The following is a 13387-nucleotide window of genomic DNA, read 5'->3' on the forward strand; positions in this document are numbered from 1 at the left end:
TGCTAAATAGACAACTTCAAGCAAAGATCAGCTTTTTTGCCAAAGGATTCTTGAGCTGCTCCATATCCACCACCCAGCCTCAGGATTTTGTCTCAACTCTCGATTTTGTCTTGGGATCCTATTATTCATCCTTACCTTTCTGCCTCCATTTCCCACTCCTTCCTTCCCTTCCCTTCCCTGCAGCATGCACAAACTCAGCATGCAACTGAGAATCCAAACCATGTCACTAAACACATACCTGCACAAGCATGTGCAGAGTTGTCCCAGTCATGTCTAGCTACAGCGTCAAGAATAAAGAAACCTGCTTTGGTTAAGTAACAATGCACATAGACTACAAAAGTGTGGGTGTTGCTTTGTGACTGTCAAATCATTCAAGAAGCAGAGGCAAGAGCCACTAAAACTCATCAGGGACAAAGTCATGCCATCTGGATTTCCAAAGCTTTTGAAAATGCATTTGGAAATGAAAAACACACAACAGCTAATGCACTAGATATTTCACGCTGGTAGTCTAAGATGCAGATATGCAATTTACAGATAACACAACAGCTCCTTTTCCCTTAGTCATAAATTCTGGGATGATCAGATTTTGAACAGCACTCCCAGTTACAAAAGAAAAATAGGACAGATGATGAATATTTTATCGCTGAATTCTTGCTATACATAATCATATTATTTTATTATCTCATACTGTGCAGAAAAAAAAACATGGGAAATGAGGCTAGATTTGTGAATGATAATAATAATTTGTCAAGCTGTTTGATATAAGGATGAAAATACAATAAACATGATTTTAAAGGTTGAGATAGGAAGACTGGCTACTGACATGAAATGGGAAAATGTGGAAGTGATTTAAGGGTAATAAAGAAATGTAAAAGAGACTGTGATACAATAATTTATACAGCAGGAATAACAAAATAAAGTACAAGAAACACTAGCAAAAGCTGTATCCATTAAGAAAAAAGGTAACCATTTTGACATCCCGGGAAGGAAAGAGGAATAAACAACTTCTCATTACATATCTCCACTCAAGTTTCACCTTGACTTAGAACAAGTTATTTCCTTAGTACATTGCTCTTAGATTATGTGTGAACAGGAAACACCTTCTGCTAATGGTACTCAGATACAGATATCCAAATCCACTTTTCCAATGACATTTGCTAGAATTCAGGTTTCTTATGAATTACCACATGAAATTACATGTTTCAGTGTATTCAATCTGAATGTTAAATACATAGTGTAAACAAGCTTTTTTTTTTTTTTTAATTAAGAATAAAACCTTTTGGAATCACAAAGAAATGCCTGAAGAGAGAATGCAGATGGAGCTCAGAAGAGGTGCACAAAATCAATTACAGAAGCTGCAAAGGACCCCATGGAATCTCAAATCCCACCTCCTGCCTAAAGCATGTCCATCCAGTTGGAGCAGATTGCTCAGGTTCTTCTCCAGTTGTGTTTGAACACCTCCAAGGACGGAGGCTCCTTACTCCAATTTGACAAGGATAAAACCTGATTAGAGTTGCTGTTTATATGAGAAATAATGACCCAAGTGTTTCAGTCACTAGCAAAGAAATGGAAACATGGCCCTCAGATAAGGTAATCGTATTGTCTTTGGCCACGGTGACCTGGCATTTCATTTGAAGTGTAGTAGTCCCGTTCCTAACTTCTCTGTATTTTATTATCAAGAAAACATTTGAAAAAAACATAATAAAGCAAACCCATAGCAGCTGAAAGAAAAAAGTATTGGATGATATAGCTTGGAGCACATTGACTGAGAATGTCAATACAACACATTTTTATTTTTTTCAAGAAAGTGAAAAAAAAAGGTCATTCCTAACCTATCTTTGAAAACTTCAATCCTCTCCAGTTCTCTAGGGATTATGGACAGCATCAGTGATGCTCTAAACATGAACTTTTAAATATTAGGGTTTCAAATAACAACCAAAGGATTAGATGAGGTCAAACATAAATATTGACCTATGAACAATAACTCAGACTGCCTGTGTGACACTTCGGTATCTAACAGGAACTAGTATCCAGCTGTCAGATTTGATTATTTTAGTTAGTATCCCTCATACCAAGATTAGACACTCTGTACCCAGCCTGACTTAGAAATCAAATTCTTTTGTTTATAACTCTGTAGTAGAAGGTTAAAGCAGGCCCTTCTTCTGATTCAGTAAAGAAAGCCCTGGAAGCAGTATGAGCCTCAAATTCCTGAAAGGTTTATAGTTGATCAACCTCTGAAAACTTTTGACAAAGATACCAGAGACAGAGTACCCCTCAAGGTTCCCACATTGTTAATTAAAAAAAGTGTAAAAGCAGAATTCAGATCTAAACCACATTTCAGATTTTTATCTGCTATGCAATCTTAGGAGTTGTGTATCACTTTTCTGTAGAAAAGCTGCTCAGAAACTAGAGTTGCCCAGATCAAATTAAAGCTGGTTTCCTCTTTGGCTTGCAGGTGATCCAGGAGCACCCCGGGATCCCATGATTTCTGTGCTCCTTCATCCTGACTTTCAGTGAGTGCTGCACTTCAAAGACTTTTTGGTTTGAAAAATCAGAAACAGAGGCCAGAATGCTGATGTTTCTCTGCTGTTTTTATTTCTAAATTAAAATATTAACTGGACATCATCTGTGCCAACATGCAATTCTGAAACAATGCATGGCCTTCACATGGCAAGAGCCACCTGAACACGGCCAGCCTCTGCATTTACCAGTCCAGGACCAAAATGCCACAGCAGCATTAAGAACACACACCTAGAAGAGGTGCAAAACATGAAGTGTCATTTTGCATTACTACATACGCAGTGAAAGGTCAGACATTCACATCTTGGGAGATGCAGGACATTGTGCTTCTGAATACACATCCATAAACAACTGAAAGGAGATTATATATACATATATTCAATACTTGTTTGAATACTATGGGATAAAGCCCTGGAAGGAAGAGGGGCCCAAGAGAGCTGGTTAAGATTCAAGGGTCACTTACTCCAAGCCTAGGAGCAATGCATCTCAACAAAGAGGAATTCAGATAAAAATTCCAGGAGACCTGCATGGATGAACAAAGAGCCTCTGGACAAAATCAAACATAGAAAGGAAACCTACAGCGGCTGGAGGCAAGAACAGGTAACCTGGAAGGAATACAGAGAGATTGTCTGAACTGCTAGGGATCAGGTTAGGAAAGCCAAAGCCCTGATAGAATTAAATCCAGATCAAAGGCAACAGCAAAAGCTGTTGTAGGCACATCAGTAGTAAAAGGAAGACTAGGGAAAATGTGGGCTCTCTCCAGAAGGAAACATGACACCTGGTTACTCGGCATATGGAGAAGGTCGAAGCACTTGATAACTTTTTTGCCTCTGTCTTCACTGGCAAGTGCTCCAGCCACACCACCCAAGTCACAGAAAAGAAAGGCAGGGACTGTGGTAGGAAAAGATCAGGTTTGAGACCGTCTAAGGAACCTGAAGGTGCACAAGTCCATGGGACCTGACAAGATGCATCTGTGGGTCCTGAGGGAACTGGCTAAAGGTGCCTTCCGTTGTATTTGAGAAGTTCAGTGGCAGTTCAGTGGAGTTCCCACTGAATGGAACCCCCATTTTTAAAAAGGGAAAAAAAGACCTGGGGAACTACACACTGTTCAGTCTTACCTTGGTGTCCAGCAAGATCACGGAGCAGATTCTCCTGGAAATTATGAGCAGCTGACACACTAAAGAGAAGGGATGCCATCCAGAGGGACCTTGACAGACTTGAGAGGTAGCCCCTTGCAGACCTCATGAAGTTCAATAAAGACAAGTAAAAGGTCCTGCACATGGGTCAGGGCAATCCCAAACACAAATACAGGTGGTGGAGAATGGATTTAGAGCAGCCCTGGGGAGAAGAATTTGGACATGTTGGTTTACAAGAAGCTCAACATGACCCAGCAATGTGTGCTTGAAGCTCAAAATCAACCATGTCCTGGGTTTCATCAAAAAAAGAATGGCCAGAAGGTCAAAGGAGGTGATTCTACTTCACTCTCATGAGACCCCACCTGGAGTAATGCATCCAGCTCTGGGGTCCCCAACATGGGAAGCACATGGAGCATTCGAGTGAGTCCAGAAGAGGGTTATGAAGATGCTCCGAGGGTTGGAGTACCTCTCCTACAAAGACAAGTCTGAGAGAGTTGTGGTTGTTTAGCCTGGAGAAGAGAAGGCTCAGGGGAGACCTTACAGCAGCCTAACAGTACCTGAAGGAGGCCTACAAGAGAACTACAGAGGAACGTTTTACAAGGGCATGCAGTGACAGGACCAGAAGCAATGACTTCAAACTGGAAGAGGACAGGTTTAGATTAGATGTAAAGAATGTTTTTGCTGTGATGGTGGTGAGGCACTGGAAAAGGCTGCCCAGAGAAGTTGTAGATGCCCCATCCCTGGAAGTGCTCAAGGCCGGGTTGGATGGGGCTCTGAGTAACCTGTTGTAGTGGAAGATGTCCCTGCCCATGGCAGGGGTTTGGAACTAGATGATCTTTAAAGTCCCTTCCAATCCAAACTGTTCTATGATTCTGTGATTAAATGCCATTTTTTTGTGCAGATGTGAGACAGGAAGGAAGACCCTTTACTGCATTTATGTAAGTTGTTGCTGGCATGAAGGAGAGAGGCAGAGAGACCAAACATCACTATGAATGGCACTTCATGGTGTTAAGGGACTGGGGAAGCTTATTCATTGCCCTGCATTTCCTTACGTGTATATGTTCGACCCTCTGTAGGTGTCCTTTATTTTCTGTTGGAGAGCTTTGCTGTTTCTTCAGAACCTCATTCAGGGAATAAGAGCACCACAAATATCTGTTATAGGTAACAACACTGCACATGTTATTTTGATAATGTTTCTCTTGAGAGTAAAGTATGCCACCTTTCCAGTGAAATAAATAGTCCTTACTTTGCAGTTTCACTGAGGGTCGTTACACTACGTGATCAACCTTGGCCTGGCTGCTTTGGATGCAGTGTTTCAAAAACAAATCAAAGTTCCACTGAGGTGTCTTAAATACCAATTAAAAAATGCATGGACTGACCTTTATGTCAGTGAATGAAGTCTTATATTTTTACAAGTTGTGACAAACTAGATCAGGAGAGGAAAGCAGATATTTCAGATGATGTTCTTTAGATAGGAAAGAAGAATACTAAGACAAACTGAATGAGATGTGAAATACCTATCCAATTTCATAAAAAGCACAGGCATCACAGTCCAGCGCATACACCAAGCCTAAGACATTTGTCTGATGCAAACAGTATCAGCAAAAAATCTGTTTTGTTAAACAAAGCCTTACCTTTCTGCTATCGATTTCCTTGGGAAATAAAAATCCTCTCCTGCAAGGTAGGCAGCTGCAGTTCCACCTCCGAAATAGGATTTCCTCAAGAGGGGAGCAATCCGGTTGTTTACCAATAATGCTCCTAAACCAGTTGGGAATCCAAAGATCTTATAGAATGAGATGGGAATAAAGTCAGCTTGATGAACTCCCAGGTCTAATGGAGAACTGCTCACATACGAAGCTGCATCTAGTAGAACAAACCACTTCCCTGGTGTTTTGATGGGGCAGAGTTTTCCAGATTTTATGTCCTGTATCCATGAAAGGGGATATTTGGTACCAGAAAAATTGCTCTGAGCTGGATAGGAGAAAAGATGAGGTGTTGTGCAGTTTTGTTCTTCAGCTGGTAACCTGCTTTCCGCTAACAAGATTTCTTGCGGTGTTATTGGAACAGACAAGACATTCATTGATGCAGTTATCCCCCTCATACCCACCACAGATGTATGGCTGTCAGTTAAGTAACAAAATCGACTGCTGGGTTGCTTTGTGCCTTCAGGTATCCAAGGGAATGATTCTGCTATCAGTTTAAGCGCAGCTGTGCATCCAGATGTGAAAATGATGGTGTAATCCTCAGAAGTAGTGTGAAAGTGTTGCAATATTCTGAAAAATGAAAAAATAAAAAGATCCATTTATTTTCTGATTTTTCTCTTTTATTGCTGTGTGATATATTTTGGTTTTCCTCAGCATAAAGTCTTCTACTCTGACACCCGATATGAATAGAAGTAGACACGTTTTGTCAAATAGCACAATAAACTTCAAAAGGAGAACCCAAATCATTTTGCTCACAAGAGACTCTAATGCTACAGTGAATGTGGTCGTGTTCTTAAGGATAGAAGCCAATTCTGCCTGGCTCCAGAGTGGCCAGTCTGGTCTCTTAGTTGGATCAGAATCAAGCCTGCATATAGTTAAAATTACACTGTCCTTGAGAGAGACCTGTTCTATTTGCAAACTATTAGGGTTTTCAGTTTATCAAGTATTTAGAGCAGACAGAATATGTTTCAGTTAAAATAATCTACTTAAATAGTGGGCATCGAAATTAAGGGTCACAGTATTCAATAGGGAAAGCTTAGCATACAGCTTTGCTCCTTGCTTATGCTATTAACAATAGAAAAAGAAGGCAGCAAGAGGCAACATAACACTTTTCATGTGCCTTATGCACATAAGGCTGTAATCTCTGTAGTCCACAAAGATAGCTCAAGCCAGAAGCAATCTAATGTCTTCCAATGAGCCAGACTATGAAAAGCAAACTGTTCTCTTGAGACATGTCTACACTATACATTTTTTGATGCCTGAACAGCACCTTGTTGGCTCTAAACTACCTTTTGTGAACACCACCTAATGCACCTTTTGGTACCTATGCTAGATCATGCATCTGTTAGTGTTTTGCAGTGTGCAAGATGAGTCTTTTCAGAGGCTGAGGAAGAGCTTCAATTCAGTCACCTTTCTTACCTTTTTTCACCTGATGAACTTTCTCTGAATTAACATTTAAAAAACAGGAAATGTAACAAACATCTGAGAGACATCAGCTTCAGCGCATGGAGCAGAGCAAACAAAATTGAACCAGAGCATACACGTTGCAGCTCAGAAATGCTCTCCAAGAAGCTGGCATTCTGCTCTGTGTAATTCCAAGGTACAGACCAGCATTTGGAGAGTCTGTGAACTCTGGTTTCTAATGTGTAGCATTAAAAGTTTGCATGTTTTATATAACAGGTTATTCCCTTACTAGAACAGACAGAAACTGAAGACACAGGTGCATTCAAATGTAAGTTGTACAAAAGGTTATGTGACAAATTCAAGCTAAGAATCCTGAAACATAGGACAGCAGTGACATTCCTTAAAATTTTAGAGATTTTTAAGAAATTTTAAAATTTTCAGACTGTATCCAGTCTGAAACACAAATGCTACAGGCAAAGAGTGTCAGAGCTGGGTGGTGGGCGCAGCAGTCAAATACTAAACACTAGAAAAGAAACAATTGTAACGACTTTGACTATTTGCACTTAAAAATCACCCTGCAAAGGCCCACTGAAATGATATTATTAGTACTTTTTTTGGTTGAAGAAGACTGTTATGGTTCTGGGAAGTACAGAATGCAACAGATGGATTCCAAGGCCCAAATGAGACTTGACTTTCTACAAAACTTACATTTTTGAAAATTGATGCAAATGGTATTTTATGTCTTCTGGAAATTAAGAAAGAATTGCAGCTTTTATGAAGGAGCAGGTCATGGCATTAGGTTTTAGGCATTCTGAGAAACCATTTGAAAGAATTCATAAGGATCTTTCTGAAACAGACCTGCCACCAGAGAGTTGCTGTAAGCATTCACAGCTCCGGACATAATTTTTAAAACTGTGTTCATAGAAACCAAAGTTTTCCATTAGATTTTAGAAACCCTCTTAGGGATAAAGACAGGAATGATCACAGAAGTTTTGGCATCGAGTATCAAACTTGACAGCCTGCCCTATTCATCCCTGTGACCTGCTTTCTCTGGTCACTGAACCACTCCCCCTTTCCCTGCAGCGAGCTGTACAGCCTTCCCCTCCACCACCTGCATTACAGCTTGAAACACGTGTATGTGACTGAAGGAATCTGAAACCCTCAACCCAAGCAGTGGCCTCTGTTGAGGACAAGCTAGCTGTAGGGTTACCTTTTCATAAGAGTGAGCTGACAACAGCAGTAACAAAAGGTACACTGAAGACTATTATCAAGTCTGCTCCTCTTTTAGTCTCTACGACTTCTCCGCTCTCCTCCCCAGTCAGCCTCCCTGTGGCACACAGGCTCAGTGGGAGGTGAGACACACCTAGGTAAAATGCCAAATTTTGCTCAAGAATAACAACCTGCAGTTCTCCATAGGAATTGTACACACTTACCACAGCACTTAATTTGACCAAAAGATACTGTAAAATGACTATAGATGAGATGCAGGAATGGGATTTAATAATGGGATGCTGTTGCCCAACCAGGAATATCAGAGCCAGTGAGTACTTTCATGAAACATTGTCACAGTTTTACAAGACAATAAATACTATTTTGGGTTGGTTAGGCTCACAAATAGTGACAGCTCTGTTTAAGTCATAATTGAGACAAAGCTTATTGATATTCTAACTATATTTAGTTTTAATTATTTCAAATTCAGAAATAGCTGAACAGTTCTGAAATAAAATACATGACACAACACTCATGTATTTCTCTATTTAGCTCAGTACCAGAAACTGGCTTTCACATGAAAAAAATCAAGCTTTAGGGTTAAATTTTCAAAAGAGTCCAAAAAAATTAGAGCCTTTTTTTTCCCAAAGGCATTTAAGTTCCTAGAGCTAGATAAACAACCAAGTTATATTTCTAATTGACTTAGATAGGAAATAGATTCTTTTGTGACTCAAATTAGGTACTTATTGTATTTTGGGTCTCCAAATGTCTTATAAAATTGCTATGACTCCAATACTTGCAAAAAAGGTGGGATTTTTAAAGTCAGATTCACATTTTGACTGAACTGTTTCTAACCTCAAAAAAAGAAAATAAATAGATAAAGCAATAGCAACTGAGTTCAGGGAATTTCCTTCTCCAGAATGGCATCTGATGTGCAGAGCAGAAAAGCTGCAAGCACCTCAGAATAAGGTTTATAAAATGAATACCACAGACTCCTGAACTAGAGCAGCACTGCCATGATAAAATCAGAGTACTTAGGGATAGAGAACTGCAATACGTCTCAATGACTTTTGCAGCCCACTGTACGACGTCCTCTGTTTTGACATGAATATTGGGAAGCACTGGCTATTACACACAGAATTCCTAATGCTGTCTGTCTGCGTGTAAAACATACCCCATTACAGTGAAATGCAGTTACGCTCCAGCAAGATTTATAGCCACATATAAGGTCGTTGTTGGCAATAGGACTTGTGGTAGAAAACTGATAACTTGATCTGCTATAGCTCACAGCTGCAAACAGAAGTGGCATTTTATAGTATTACAAATTTCCACTTTTCACAAAGAACTCTTTGGAAGAAAGGACTAAGAGGGTAATTGTTTCATTAAACATATTGATACAACTGTGCCTTCATTTGGAAGACGGCAGAAAGGCTGAGAAACTTGACCCAGTACCTTTCTTTCAGGCTGGCAAGGTGGGGGAGGAAGCTGCACACTCCATCTTTGCAGAACACTGAAGACCCACCATGACTGGCCACCTCTTCTCCTTCTCACCTCCCCAGGAGCTTACAGATCACACATAGACCATGAAGCCTGTCCAGAGAGAAGGGACTGAAAATGCCCCCACTTGGCCACACTTCCCCATGAATGCTTATATTCTGAGATCTCTCTGTTAGTTGGTGTCTAATAATTTTAAAAAGTTGCCATAAGACTTGTATCTTTATGACAACAATTGAGCCAAAATGCCTTTCCACTCTGAAGTGGAAGGGAAAGTCAATTATTTTGAACCTAGCCAAGCCTGCTGCCTCATTTTATGTATTTAATACACACATAATTAATAATTTCTTTATAGTTAAAGATTTCTGTAATCAAGCCATATATTTTGAGGGAGTAGTCATATTATCTAACTTACCTAATCCAACAGCCTAAATTAATAGTTTAATTAGAACTATCACTCCATAGTGCCACTGGCAGCTCTGCAGAAGGTAAAGGCTACTATTTGTTCAGCTGTCTTAGGGAAACTGTTAGATGAAAGGGATGCCCTCCAAAGCTGCTGCCTGGCTGCCATTACCTCGTACAAGAAACCCCATGTTCCTCCTTATCCCCAGATCTTTGTAGCTTTCAGCAGCAGATCAGTAGCAGTGCTCCCAGAAACATAGGCATGTCCATACTATACCATCTCCACTACAGACTCCAGAAATTCAGTTGATTGAAATGGCTTTTCTTTCATGCTGCTAGACTTCAAATACTTATAAAATATGTTTTATATCAATTTCTCTCTATTTAAATCTACCATTTTGCAAACAGTTCTAAAAAGCTGAAGAGCAACTTATATTGCTAGGTTTGTTGCCCTCCACACTTTAATTCCAATTGGTGCAAGCATTTCAATTTCTAGTTGGTAAAATCAAAATATGACCAAGGAGTTTGTGGTTTACATGTTTTATATTTGTATTGACATTTTTATTTAGACTCTGTATGAGTTTTCATAAATATTGTCAGTACAATGATTTTCTAGTTAGTAGCTGATCTATCTAAAAAAACCCTTACGAAAAGGTAAGTATTGTCATTGTAACGAGGGATTCAGATTTGAAGACAGAAGCATAGTTATCTATAGTTATTCAATGGTACAAGTTTAGGTAGCACTTTATAAAGGAAACTCTTCAGCTGCACATTTACATCTAAAAAATATTTTTCATTATAATATTTTTCCAGTGTCATGCTACCCAGAAGCACAAATACATTTTGGACTTGTATTGAGAGATGTTTGCCTTGGGCCTCAGAAATTTTATCCCATTGTTTTGTGCTCTACAGAAACACTGAAAAGATGTAATTATGTTGTTGTTTAATTAATAGGTTTTGTGATAATGACAATTTAAAAAATTACTTCTGAGACAGAAAATATTTTGTTTGTTTTTTTTTTAATTTAAATTTCATAACTGGTATTTTAATCCTTTCTGCACCCAAGTGTAAGTGACAAGTATAGACAGTGGCTGCATCTACATTTCTGGATAAGAGCATTTTAAACTTACCCATTTATTAATTAAGGGTCACCACCAGCTATCAGAACAGTCAATTGAAAATCTCCCACCAACTTTAGCAAGGGCTCCTAGGGTCTTGTTGTGGCTATTACAGGCAGCAGGACCCACACTGCGATTTAAGCTTAACTTCATGTGCAACAGCAGTTCTTCTGCACATGTTTTTCTCTCTATGTATATGGAGAAAGAAAGGAACAGAAGATGTGGCTATCCTCATTCAAGCCAATGCAGAAGGATACCATAAAAAAGGATACACTTCTTAACACAAACCTCAAATTTCTTTAACTTCTGTTGCTGACAGAAGTGACAGCTTGCAGCTACATACATGAGGGAATGCTCTGGTTTAACAAACTAAAAAGATAAGCCTTCTCAGCAGGAGATGTCTTATACCTTATTTTGTAAAGACAAGGTCTATTCAATCCAGTATGTCACAGCAGAAAGTTATATTCTCATTGTCAATTTGCAATCCAAACAATAGCTAACTGAAATCTATAAACATTTTAAAGAATCAAATATATTTAAGCATGAAAAAAATCTACCAAATCTGTCTTCCTCCAGCAAAACGTTAATTTAATGAAAAAAAGCCCTTGTACAGTTTTAGTTTTGGGGTTTTTCTTTTTCTTTTCTTGAAGAAATGTTTTCACCAGAAATCTATACCATATCATCTCTGCAACCTGTGCAGCTAATCCAGTGGAGGTCCCCCAAATTGAAGGATTTGCCCATGGATTAATACCTGCATGAGGAAGAGCACTGGGATAAATAACCCTTACAGTTCTCTCTCAAAGTTTCCTCAGTCAGTCCACTTTTTTGCTTCAGTTTCCTTTCTCATAGTGACAATGCATAAACTTAAACCTTTCAGAGCACATGTTAACTGTGAAATAGCTGCACACCACTCTATTTATCCTTGCTAGTTACAGACACATAAACTTCTTTTCTGACCGTTTTACTAGAAAGGCACTCAATCTGAACCTGTTTTTTTCTCACTGCTGCTTGCATAAGAGTGATTAAGATCTCACCCACTGACATGACTGTTGTTTATTTGCTCTGTGGATGCAAATTAAATAATTAGCTGGAATGCACCTCATAAGCTACACTTGGCATAGGTAGGTGATGGAAAAATCCCCCCTTTCTATTTGAAAGTATTACTTCCTCCCGGCATTCATGCTTAGCCATCTGAATTGAAGCATTTTAATCCCTTACATTTATTCATTCTCCTCTCCAGTTCTCTGGAGACACTGTAGAAATACCCGTTTGCTTACAGAGTCACAGACGGTACCAAAAAAAAACCCTTCTCCAATTCTCTAAAGCTATCAGCACAGCAGAATGCCTGGAGTTTCTCTCACATAACAGCTTTAGAAGAGCAGGAGCTCTTTAATGGCCACAAAATTATTTTCTACAGGAAAAAATGCCTTGATGAACAAAGCTTATGAGAAGCACACACCCTGATTGAGAGGCATTGACCCTCATTACCCTTACAAAGTGCACATCCAGAAGGTGTTCAGTGTCACACCCCGCACACCGAGAGAGCAAACTACAAATAAGCGTGGTATTATGGTACCACATATAATCAGAAGAGCAAAGCAGTTGGAAGGACTCATAAAATCTACAGGCTACCTGTTGGTACAGTTTGTTCTAGCACACAACTATAACTCCTCTCACCGACAGAAGCCTCTAACACCTATAACTTTCTAGATGTGGAAGAAACCCCATGGTAACTGTTTTCTTTGAAATTAAATGTTATTTTTCTGTGTAGAGAGGGAAGACCAATACATGGTTTTAAAACCACTTCGTGGATATTTTTTCTAAGATCAGCCAGATCTGTTTACTCCAGTTCTTGAACAACTGCCAAAGATTTGTAAAAACACCCATGAAACCTACTATTTTCAATAATTAGGACACAAATGGCTCTGCAAATTTATACCATAGGTTCTTCAAATGAAAATTCACCACTTGCTACTGAAGTCAACCAGGAACGAAATGGAAAAAATAACCCATATTTTAGGCAACCGTTTAAGGTGGACTAGCCATAAACAAATAACTCATGAACAAATCATTCCAACCACATTTGCAAAAACTAATTACCAAATAGAAAAACTACAAATTAATATGAATCAGTTTTTAAATCATTAATGTATTAGAATTCAAACTATTTCTAGCAAATCGTAGGAGTCACTATGAGGAAACAAAGATATAACCAAACATTTTGTAGATTTTGTACATGGCCTAGCATGTCACCTCAGTTGCTATCTAGGCAACTTCAGCATGAGATGTTTCAATACAGTATTTCCTTCATAAATTAACTTATGAAGAAGTTAACATATGTTCATAAGTTAACATAACCAAACAACTAAGGTCACTGTATTTTCCCTTTCCAAACTTTTCA

At 39.0% G+C, this 13387-nt stretch overlaps 1 protein-coding gene across 1 annotated transcript in view; it reads right to left on the reverse strand.

Moving 5' to 3' along the window:
• MOCOS (molybdenum cofactor sulfurase) overlaps positions 1-13387 on the reverse strand; it is a 217655-nt gene that overhangs the window by 121530 nt on the left and 82738 nt on the right. The window contains exon 4 of the mRNA XM_039383957.1: positions 5291-5929. Coding sequence (XP_039239891.1) covers positions 5291-5929 — 639 coding nt within the window. The remainder of the gene's footprint in view (positions 1-5290; positions 5930-13387) is intronic.

The sequence above is a fragment of the Pipra filicauda genome, unplaced genomic scaffold (genome assembly GCF_003945595.2).
Source record: "Pipra filicauda isolate LSUMZ 115617 unplaced genomic scaffold, ASM394559v2 scaffold331_size1881853_pilon, whole genome shotgun sequence".
Classification (NCBI taxonomy): domain Eukaryota; kingdom Metazoa; phylum Chordata; class Aves; order Passeriformes; family Pipridae; genus Pipra; species Pipra filicauda.